Source organism: Danio rerio, chromosome 7 (assembly GCF_049306965.1).
Source record: "Danio rerio strain Tuebingen ecotype United States chromosome 7, GRCz12tu, whole genome shotgun sequence".
Taxonomy (NCBI): Eukaryota; Metazoa; Chordata; class Actinopteri; order Cypriniformes; family Danionidae; genus Danio; species Danio rerio.
In genome coordinates this window covers 2,057,623-2,069,903 of record NC_133182.1, presented here as the reverse complement: position 1 = coordinate 2,069,903, position 12,281 = coordinate 2,057,623, and the positions used below count along the sequence as shown (strand labels likewise).

General features: G+C 36.5%; 1 protein-coding gene across 5 annotated transcripts in view; it reads right to left on the bottom strand.

Annotated features, from left to right (window-relative positions):
* The window catches only part of supt16h (SPT16 homolog, facilitates chromatin remodeling subunit), a 45,364-nt gene that overhangs the window by 20,768 nt on the left and 12,315 nt on the right, over positions 1–12,281 (bottom strand). For 3 of the 5 annotated variants that reach the window (XR_012382466.1, NM_001097584.2, XM_073906820.1), the window contains exons 7-14: positions 10,543–10,715; positions 9,297–9,387; positions 9,097–9,170; positions 8,413–8,525; positions 5,465–5,530; positions 3,602–3,700; positions 3,408–3,523; positions 602–755 (exon numbers count right to left, since the gene is read on the bottom strand). Coding sequence is in view for 3 of the 5 variants with exons in the window: in NM_001097584.2 (NP_001091053.1) it covers positions 602–755; positions 3,408–3,523; positions 3,602–3,700; positions 5,465–5,530; positions 8,413–8,525; positions 9,097–9,170; positions 9,297–9,387; positions 10,543–10,715 (886 nt within the window). In the remaining 2 variants the exon portion in view is untranslated. Of the gene's footprint in view, positions 1–79; positions 756–3,407; positions 3,524–3,601; positions 3,701–5,464; positions 5,598–8,330; positions 8,526–9,096; positions 9,171–9,296; positions 9,388–10,542; positions 10,716–12,281 lie in introns of all 5 variants that reach the window. The other 2 variants (XR_012382467.1, XM_073906821.1) reach the window with 2 other exon arrangements.

Genomic DNA, 12,281 nt, shown 5'->3' with positions numbered 1-12,281 from the left:
TGTAGTCAGATTTCCACTGTTATATAATCTTCTCAAAATTTCCATCACAGTGTTAAAGCAGCTGACTAGTATTGGGAACCTAGCAACAAATTTTTCCCACCAAAACCCCCTGAAGTGCGCATAAAAACTTTTTTTTAGCAAATTAAAAGGATGTTTATTCTGAATTTTGCATTTAGTCTAAAAGTTTGCAATGACTATGTGAAGCGAATCTTTTCAAAGTTCACATCTCTTTTTTTTTTTTTTTTGCGAATTAACTGAATTAGCTGCATTTCCAAACTGTTAAATTGTTCACCGTAGCATTGGTAACCTAGCAACACATTTTTCCACACAGGTCCAAATCCACCGATGAACATTTCCCTAATTATGTAAAGCAAACCAAAAAAATACGCAAGTTAGCTGCAAGTGCCAATTAGAGTGGCTGACTGTAGTATTGGTAACCTAGCAACCGTGGTTTCCTCGCACAATTCCAAAACCACCTCAAGAGCACATCATTTTTGTTGTTGCGATGATTAATTAATTTTTATTCATAGGTTGACATGCTTCACATGCGATACTTTAAAATGTGCATGAACACATGCTGAAGAGATCTATGTGGTTTTACCTTAATGGTGGCGATGTGAAACGGCGTGGCGATGCCAAACACAGGCATGATGACAGTCTCATGCTTCTTATCGATGAAGATCTTCATATCTCTGATGTCCTTCTCCTTGGGCATCTGCGAGACGTTCTTATACGACACGTTGGACTTTCTGACTCTGAAGCGAGAGAATAAGAAGGCGGGTGTTTTTGAGTCTACTACACTAGAATTACAAATCTGCAATAAGAATCGTTAGAAAATGTGCACCATGTTTAAAATAATAAATACATAACACAATGATCGCTATAAAATGTTCACCTGAGCACAAATTATCTTATATTTTCCCCAATATTTCCAGAAAACAGACACTTAAGTATCACAGAGTCTTTTGTAGTGATGTGACGTTGTGCGCCGAGGCTTCGAAGCATGTATCAAAAAAAAACGATACATCTCGCGGTGAAGCAGTGTAACGGAGCTTGATTCGTTTTGCCATCACGTGATCAGTGACGTCCGAAGCTTCATTTTCGCCTACACCCACGTGACTGCTTCCAATTTTGATTCAAAGGTTTAAACTCTCTCGTGGGTTAGTAAAGTGTATAGCGAGAGATTAGGCGTCGATTACACACATTTCCACTGTTTCAAAGCACTCCACCAGTCCCACACACCAGCAATTAAACTAAAATACAATAAAAAGGTTTCGAACCATACTAAAGTGTATTAGCGTATTTTTTAAACTATCTTTAAAGAAAATCACTGCATATCGTAGTATTGTGTTTACCAGAGACCAGCTGGTGCGTGCAGCCCAAAGGCATCAATCACATAGCTTCCTCCTAGAGCGTTTGCCTCCCATGGGGTATCGCTGGTTCGATCCCCGCTTGGAACAGGACTAGTTGTATTATGATAAACTTTTGAATACCTTGGATGTTACTACAGTCATCAGTTGTGTAATGTAATATATCTTGTGTAAAAACTACAGTAATTGAGTAATTTGGTTATATTGCTGTTGTCGTATTACTACATGAATGAGTTGGTCAGTTGTGAACATTTGACATTATGGCAACACAGTGCTTTCCCACACTTTAACCAGAAGAGGTCCTCATCGAGCTCTGATTTAGAAAGCTTCGAGTAACGAACCTTTTTCCAATACAATTGAGTCGAGCGCTTCACTGGTTCAGAAAGCTTCATTTCACCATCACTAGTCTTTTGCATGTTTGAAACTCTGTCCATCACATTTGTAATAATGTTCTGACAGATTAAACTTACTTAAACATCACAAAATGCTCGTTTAGGGTGAAATGAGAGATTTATATCCCGCCATTATCCGTAGAACTACTAGATTTTACTCATTTAACAAGACTTTCATGATTTCAAACAGAATCATTTAGGATAAATTACTAAATGTTAAACATATTTTTTTATTTTAATAAGAATGTTTTATTTTGACAAACGACAACTTTATCTGGCGAGTGTTTATGAAACTCAATACATTTTATCTGATTAAAAACCTCTCAGAGTAATAAGACTGCTTTTTTACAAATAGCCTTTTTTTGTGAAGGAGTACACAACATCTGAAATAAATGACTACAATTAAAGTAAAACTAAGCTAACAAACTACATTTAAATCAAACCAAAACGTTCATCTGGGAAAAATGACTATCAGCATTTAGTTTAATACGCAGAGCTCAGAATAAATGTTTTATTGTGATAAAACTGATCTGGAGGCGATTATAAAATCTAATTACTTTCATTAGTATAAAACTACGATGCCTTAGTTTAAGATGCTTCTTTTGATTTGTTAGTATTTTACTATGATTGCAATGATTATTTGATGTGGGGTTCTTTTATTGTTATTAATATTTGCATTTATCATTTATTTGTATTTTAATAATTATTTTTTATTTAGACAAATTCAACAACATTTATTTTTACTTAAACTAAATATTAACAAATTCTATCTTTAAAAACTAACATGTATTCAAGCTATCAATAAATAGTACAACAGTAGTGATTTCCAAAAATATGGTACATGTTATTAAACTATTAGAATTACCAGATTTAATTCATAATGTACACAAGATAAAATTATATTAATAGTTGCATTAAACAAAACAACATACAAATAAAAAAAGCCATCAGCCTTTCAATTCTTTTGCATTGGACTGAGACCCCTGGGGTTATTACGCTAGATTAATGAACCGGTAATAGCAGCAGAACAACTGAACATAGAAGTGGTCTTGTGCTGTAAACATTGTGCCCACCCGTCTCATTAAGTGCTGTAATATTAAATTAAATAGATTAATGTAGACTATAAAAACTGTTGCACTTTTTGTGTGTTGTCAATAAACTTGTTTATGTAGTTGGTATTGGTGTGTGTGCAGTGTTTGAATGTTTATAACCACTTCCGAGGATAGTGCGGGCCGCGAGATGAAAAGTTTGGGAAGCCCTGATCTAGACCAAATTACACAAATCACAATAGATTGATCCACTGGTCATACTTTACAATAAGCTTACAGTAGTTAATGTGTTGTAGTGAATGTTAAATTATGATTAATTATTGCATTATTAAAATCCATATTCATTCATGCAAACACTAATCCAACAAAAAACAACTGCATTTTCATTAACTAACACATGTTCATGTAAATCAAATATAAATGTTTTGTTCAGCTTGTTCATGTCAGTAAATGCATTAACTAAAACATCCTTATTGTAAAGTGTTCCCGACCCACATAAACTGTATAAAAACCATACAAATCTGCTTCCTTCAAAATGTCAAAATAAAGCGAAGTTTCAGTCTCATAAGCTCAAATATAATATCTAATTTCCTCACTTCTGTATCTGCTGTCCTCCTTTCTGCTCCGTCAGACGCCGCTTGGCCTCCTCGTTCACCTGATTGGCCAGCTCTTTCTGATGAGTCCGCCTCTTCTCCTCTGCAGTCATCTCATTCTGACCAATCAGACGAGAGAATGTGAGCGCACTCATGAATATGCATCGATTTTTGAAATGAGAATGAGGTCACCATACCCTGGTTCTGTCTGCCAGGAGGGCGGCGCTGCGAGCTCCTTTACCCAGCAGCTCCTCAGCATTATCGCCCTCTTCCTCGTCCTCGTCTTCATCGTCATTCTGGAAACACGCACAGAAATGGTTTAGCGATAAGAAAGTTGAAAGTTAAATGCAAATATCAGCTTTGATGGCTGATTCATGGGCAAAGCAGGTGAGGGTACAGTTTATAATTAACATGTTCTAGAAAGGTTGAAAACAATTACATGATATAACAAAGATATAATAATCTAAACCAGTTTATTTGATAAATTCTACCATTTTTATAGGCCTCACATTTAAAATTTTTTGTGTTTTGAGGGGTGCTTCTGGGTATTTACACTTTAAACTATTTTTAACAGAATAAAAATGAAATTATCAATAATAAATGTGTTATTCAATGTCCTTTTGATATATACACGTCTACACAGTTTTTATTCCTCTTTCTATTATTAAAATGAATGAGCATCAGAAATCTTACTTTGGATGCTAGCTACATTTCCATATTAAAACCTATTTCATTTATAAGAAATTAAAATAAAGGGTTTACATTTCTAAATCATGCCATGAAAGAGAGAGAGAGAGTTTTAATTTTATTGCCATTTCAGCTTCTATGGCTATTTCATGGCAAAAAGAAAATAGATCAAGTTTATCACTTTTTATAAACACAAATATTCTATAATTATAAAACTATTCTAACAATTAAAAGTAATCAACAGCAATAAATAATGTACAGGGTAAAATACATTAATAATAATAAGGATAATATATAAGATAAAAATCTAAAATAGTTTAAGATTTCCTTTTGATAAAAACTCTACAATTTCAGATGGATTCACATTTAAAAATATTTCCTTTAAAGTCTCTCCAGATAAAAATAGTTGTCTGAGAACATTAAAAATGGGGCATTCCACAAGAATATGTTTAACTGTTTGCTTCCTGTTGCAATATAGACATTTTGGTGGTTCTTCTCCTTTAAGTAAATATTCATGCGTGGGTCTCGTGTGTCCAATGTGGGATCTTCTATACACATTTCATCGTGTCTTGACTTAAAAAATAAATTAGATTTTTTTTTCCTATTTCAGGCTGAATTTTAAAAAGTTTATTTTCTGGCCACTGATCCCATTCTGATTGCCATTTGTTGATAATATAGCCTTTTATTAGTGGCTTAAGGTCCGAAGGTGGGATTTTGCACTCCTTTAGCTTTCCTGCTAGGGCTGTTTTGGCGGCTTTGTCAGCTTGTTCATTCCCAAGTAGTCCAGTATGTCCTGGGATCCAGCAGAAGACTATATTATAAAACTTTCTCTGTAATTCATTCACTTTGATAAAAATGTCAATAATAATGGGATGCTCCAGTTTAAAAGAATTCAATGTCTGTAGACAAGATTCAGAATCAGAAAAAATAATAAAATTGTGCCCTTCAGCATTTTCAATATGTTCCAGAGCTAAAAAGAGAGCCTTTGCTTCAGCCTTAAAGATTGAGCTTTTACCTGAAATGCGAATGCCGTGGTGTGATTGACCCATTACTATTGCTGCAGAAACATGACCGTACTTTTTTGATCCATCTGTGTATATTGGTTTATGATTAGGGTAAAATTGTCTTATGTCAGCAACTGCTTGTTGATATGTATGTGGGAATGTATCATCCTTCTTAAGCTTGCTCAGATCCAGATTTACATGCAACTTGTTTAACCTCCATGGTGGGACCGGGCAAATCATGCCATGATTTATGCACATCTCTTCTTATGAAGCAATGCATTTAACTTGAATGAGAATATAAATTTTTAATGCACATGCATTTCTTATTTGAACGATACATCCTGAAAATGAAATGAGATCTGACGTTACCTTAAGGAAAATGCCAACGTTTTTAATCTTCTTCTTGACAGGGGTGAGGACTGTGGCTTGATCCTCCTGCGATCACAGACATGTGGAAAATACAAACGGTCACAATCACAGCATCGCTAGCCGGGTTTTCATCCTTATATTAAGTCAATCTTTTACAAATATTCATTAAAACGTTCAACCCCAAATGTGAATGAGCTGCGCTTTCATCAAGTGTTCGCGTGGCTTTAGTATTGGTAACCTAGCAACTAACAGTAAACAAGACAAGCATTAGGGCTGTCAAAATGAATAGTTTCTTCGGTGCACCGCGATCGGTATCGCAATTCGGTATCGGTTCAGTAATAATCATAACCGGTTATTATGTACTGACGTCATTTATCGCATATGCGCTTTGTTTTAGGGAGGAGAGCGAGAGTATTTACAACGCTCCAACGACTTGAAACTCCAACTGTGCACAATTTCACTGTGTGTGTTTGCTGGATCAGTCTTCCGCTGATATTTACAGCAGAAGCCCCTACTTCACGGAGATCGAGAGAAGGAAAGTACTGCATTTCGCACACACACAGTGGCCCTTTTGACCTGCTGGCGTGACTTTTCCTCTCTACTCGGCTGTTTTACAGCGTTACTTCTAGATTCAGACACGAGCGCGTGCCTGCAGAGCTTTCTCCACCGTGTCTATCATGGATCATCTGTGATCGCCGCTGCCGCCTGCAGCTTATCAGTGTCACTCATCTGTGAAGAGCGCAGCGCGCAAGAGCCAATCGCAACCATTTTTGTTGAGGGTGTGACCAATCAAAGGGATGTAAGAGAACTAGACAAGGATCAGAAATTGAGCTGGATATTTATATTTGTTCATATTATTTGCTAAATGCTCGTGTTGTTTACAAATACAGTTTATATCTCTGACTGTTTGTATTAAATGAGAAAATTGTATTACAAATAGTATATAAACATTAATATATTCATACATTTTAATACAAGAACTGCTGCTGTGAAGAAAATATAAAACTGTGTATGAAAAGCACCGTGATGCACCGAGATATCGAATTGAAGCGAATCGATGGCATGATAATCGTAACTGAACCGTGAGACTAGTGTAGGTTCACAGCTCTAACAAGCATAATAGAGTCACTCATGTTTGCTATGTCAGAGTTTATTCTGCATTATTAGACATTAATTATATCACAAATTATTTACATTAACCCTATTACACAAGTCCAAAACCATCTCAAGTGAGTAGAAAATCTATTTTGAGAATTAAGGTATTTTATTTATAATTGGGAGAATTTCCATTACTCATTTCTAATGCAATACTGCAAAATGCACATAAGCACAGGCTGATGGAAAGCCTGCAACAATTTAATATTTACAGTAGTGGAGTTTCCATCATAATGTGAACCAAATCTCTTCTAATTCCGATAAAAACATTTAAACGAATGCAATACGGTCATTCATTTCTGATGCCATAGTTCAAAATGTGCATCAACACAGGCTGATTGAAACCCAGCTATTGACTAATGTTAATAGTAGTCAGGTTTTCATCATAATATGAAGTGGATATCAAAAAGGCGGTGTTTGACAGTGCGCGCGACGTGTCTGAAGAGTGAGGAGGGATCCAGGGGTGAGAAGGGTCTTTATTTGAGGACCAGGAGGGAGACGCGCAATTTCTCCCGGAACTTCCCGGAGACTTGGGATGTCTGAATATCACGTTTAACAACTATTGACCTTATTCTAAAATGCGGAAGTGCGCCTGTTTTCGCGATTGTTTCAGAACGTCCGATTCAGCAATGGGAAGAAATGACTAGGAATAATAAAAGGCAGAAAACGGTCATGCAAACATTTGTTTGTAGAGCAAGTTGTGTGATCATACAGACCAAGTAGAATAATATAATAAGAAAATACCAGTTTGCAACATCAAACAGCAAAACGAGCAGTTTTTAATGTCTAAAAATGAATGGAAGTGAATGAGACCAGAGCCAAAAAAGATTCAAATAGCTGCGCCCGCTCGCCGGCGAAGAATAAGGTGAATAGTGAGACGCGATCCATCGGTACATCCTTGATAAACTGCCCGACGTGCACTGCTCTCTGGAGCTCAGAGGAGCGCATAACAGTGTGTGTATATGTGTGTGTGTGGTCACGTGATGTGCGTTTTCAGTGGACGGAGGGCTGTTCAGAAATGCTAGGTAAAACACGGTGTGGATGTCAATCATTTTCGTCTAAAATGCCATTTTAATATTAAGACGTATTAGTGTAAACAGGGCCCGAGTGCGTATTTTTGCGAGCGGGTTTGCGACTGGGGCAGGGCAGAGGATCGGCTCAGCATCGTGTCGTCTATTGGCCATCGGCGATGGACGACAGCATCATCTATCGGCCCAACCCTTATTGCCATCATAATGTAAAGCAAATCAAGTTGTAACAAGTAAATTAGCCGTGTTTCCATCAAGTTGTTAGAGTGGCTAACAGTAGTATTGGTCACTTAGCAACCCATTTTTTTTCACATAACTACAAAAAAAATAATTAATAACAAAAACTTAAAAAAGCAAAAAAATAGTGTGTTTGTTTGAGAATTAAAGGATTTTAATTCGAAATTGTGTTTCTGTCACTTGTTTCTCATGCGATGTGCAATAGCACAGGTTAATGGAAACCCAGCTATACACTAATGTTAACAGTAGAGTCTCCATCATATTGTGAAGTGAATCTCTTTAAATCTCGCCAGAAAATAAACAACTGCAAATTTACAACTTGATGGTAAAGCAGCTAGAGTGACGGACTGCAGTGGTGGTAACCTTGCACCAAACTCAAATAAAGGGATTTTTTACTTGAAGTGTGAGGTTTTCATCTTGTGTGACACTTCAAAATGTGTATATACACAGGCTGATGGAAACCCAGCTGCAGTCAGGCATTAATCAGAGACTCTTAGAGCAAATGATATATTGATGAGCACAACTGGCCTCATTGATCTGTATGGTGTCTCCGATGAACAGGGCGTATTTCTTCTGCTCCTCTTTCTTTCCCTCTTTGTTGATCATGTCAGCGAATCCCAGACTGATGCTGAACACCATCCCTACAAACACACACACACACACACACACACACACACACACACACACACACACACACACACACACACACACACACACACACACACACACACACACACACACACACACACACACACATCACTTAGGAAAAGTAGAAGTCCTGTGGTGCGTGAAGTCATTTTAATGAAGGTGTTTGTGTTATTTAATGATAATATGATTATAGCAGCAGTATATAAATGCTATGACTGCCGCCTCTCTCATGGACAACTGTTCATTTCGCTCTATACACCTTTTATCTTATCTTATTGTTGTTTTTATCTTTGCCTGTGAACAGTGCCAACTCTCAAGAAGTCAATCACATTATCTTTATGTTTCAAGGGCTGTGATTGGCTGTTTGCTCCTGATGTCCCGCCTTCATCTGCATGCGCTCATGAACTCAGGACCAAAGCCAGAGTTAACAGAACAAGCTGATGATGATGATGATGATGATCTTCATGGTACAAACAAACCCTGACCGCACTCCAAACTGAATTCTTCTCAGTTTCGTTTACTTTCCACACACACACACGCACACGCGCGCACGCACACACGCACCTCTTTTGAGTTTGAACTGATTTTTCTGGTTGATTACGAGAGATCCTTCTCTGAACTCGATACCCATGGCAAACCTGCAACACACACACACACACACAGATTGAGCACACGTCCACAATTACAGAAAAACACACACACACACACACACACGAACACATTTACAGAAAAACACACACACACAGGGCATTGGAGACACTGACCCGAGGTTTTTGGTGAGTTTGCTGACCAGGTCTGGTTTCTCCTTCTTGACAAACTCCATGACGGCGTTGTAAGCCTCACTGAGCTTCACTCCTGCAAGAAACACACAAAAACACAAGTTATCCACACATTTCCCAGAAATCCTGAGCAGAAGAAACACCTTTACAGGCATATTTCAACAAAGCATTTACATATTACACAATATTGAAAACCTAGAATAAAAGTGACTATAAAGTGCAGGCCAAAACACAAAACTCTTTAGTACAGAGCCACACACAGACACAAACATACAGTCAGCAACATTCACCTGAAATATTAATGTTTTATAATTTCCCTTTAACAAACTAACAGTGTTTAATGCACTTATAAATCTGGAATTGATGATAAATAAGAAATATATAAACCATATTTAACTGAAACATTTTGTAATATTAAAAGATATGTTCTTGGCAGCGTAATCGCCTAGTGGTTAGAGCGCTGACATATGGTGCAGTAGCACTTCAGGGTTCGAATCCTGGCTCGAGGACATTTCCCGACCCTACCCCCCCTCTCTCTCTCCCACTTCATTTCCTGTCTAAAATACTGTTCCATCCTTGAAATAAAGGCAAAAAGGCCAAAAATAAATCTTTAAACACAAAATAAAATAAAAAATATATGTTCTAACTATACAAATTAAATGTGCAGCTACAGAGTAAAAGAATAGTCAAATGATCTTGAATTCAGTTGCTTTTGCCAAATTTTAATTTAAAATTTTATACACATAAATAAACTTGAAATTAGTGATTAATCAAATTAGTTAACGTGTTTTATTCATACTAAGATATTAAATATAAACTAATGTATGTTTGGTGACATGGCGGAAATAAATATCTAGTATAACTTGATGTACTAAAGTAATTTAAACTAATAAATACACTTGACACTAAACCACTAATATAAATATATATATAATTCATTTATATAATTTTTTTATTTATTTATATTTATATATAATTATATTATATTTTAAATAAATTAATAAATTATTGTGTTTATTTAATAAACATTCTCAATATTACAAATATTAGCCTTTATGTTTTCATTTATTTATATTTTATTTCAATATCACACTCAAAATGAAGACAGATAGTGGCCAATGAAATAATAGTTTCACATTAATTTTAAACTGAGGCACTAAAACTAAATTACAATGTCCAAAAATAAACCTAAAGATTCTTGTTTAAACACTCTCTCTCTCCATTGGCTCACCGTGCTTCATCTCTTTGAGAAGCTCCTCCTCCACCTGCAACAGGAAGTTGTAGTTGTCCTGCATTTCCTGCGATGGGTCCACCATCAATGTGCGCACCAGATTGGAGCAGTAGGACTTGTAGCGGATGCCCATGGCACAGGTGATGGCCCCGAAGTGCATGTGGTTCTTATCGCTAACCCAAAAACACAGAGAACTCAGATTTACAGTCTGCAGCACTTCAGATGGGTGTGTGAAACTGCCTAAGGACATCTCCATATTTTCTTCACAGCATGGTTTCTGCTACACAAGAGCGCACAAGGGCCTTCATTTTCTCATAAAAAAAATATTAAAAAGTTAATAAATCAATTAAGACCCCATGGACATATATAGAATGGTTTTGTTCTGCCAGATCCCCCAGTCAGGAGTTTATTTAGTTTTATTTAGTTAATTTTAGTTTTTGGAAGAAAATAACTTCTTTCTAATGCACAGAGTGCAAAAACTTTCACAGAGGAGAAAGTTATCGAAGGTCTTAGCCGTCAGGGCCGGCCCGTGGCATAGGCAGTATAGGCGAATGCTAAGGGTGCTGTACATCTAGGGGGGCACCAGAAATGAGCGCGGTTAAGTTGGTTTTGTTTTCAATATTCCTGACACATTCAGTGATAGACGGCAATAACTTGAAAACCTCTTACCCTAAAAAGATCTGAAGCTTGTTTCCTACAAAAACACAAAGCTGGTTGTGTTTCACAGCTGTCTCGGAGCTCTCAGTAAGTGACCGTTGAAAAAGTGCTTATTTTTTTTGTTTTTGTTTTTTTGCTCCGTCCTGCGTGTTTTATTTTAAACACTACTAATTTTCTCTTTAATGAGCACAAACAGTTACTAAAGTAGTCGAATGCTTCATTATAGATCTGTACATTCTTACATTAACTCATTCACTAGCTGCTCTTCACTTAATAACTATAGTAACTTTAATCAATATGCAAATACTATTAAAAGTGAAGTAGATTTTATAGCTTTATTTAATTTCTGTGTAGGCCATTGATTTTAATAGGCTAAACCTTTTATTGTCAATATTTTCTAATGTTTGCTATGTATTCTATCATGTGAAGAAGGGCTGTGCAATTAATCGAAAAATCTGATTTCGATTATGGCTTCTAACGATTATGAAAAACCATTAATGGAGATAAACGATTATTCCATTATTTACCGCCCTCTGTCCAGTTATCCTCACTTGTTGCTCTTAAAAGCGCGAAAGGCCGCATGCTTATGTGCGTGTGTGTGCGGCGCGCAGACAGTCAGAAGCATGCAGTCAGCACCTGGTCTCATTCGCACATTGCGACGAGAGCACACACATCTAAAGCCATTAACGCGAGCGCTTTAATGTTCAAATAAGGTGTCAAAACGCGGTGTTTAGTGATTATTCATATTAACCCTCATTTGTGTAATAAACAAACGAGTTGAGAATCAAAAGACACGTGAAAGCGAAACCATTAAAGTGACAGAGCACAATATCTGCTGCCTGTTTTATCATGATTAATAAAACATTGAGAAAATCCCTCTCTGCTCTTGACTGAAAACTTTTGTAGCTAATAAAGTGTTTCTTACAGTGAAGAAGCAGTTTGTTTCATATTTTTATTCTATTTTATTTATTTCTCTTTTTTTTGCAGGGGGGAAAATAATATATGCATTTGAAGTCAGAATTATTAGCCCTCCTGAATATTAGCAACCCTTTTCCTCCCCAATTTCTGTTTAATGGAAAAAA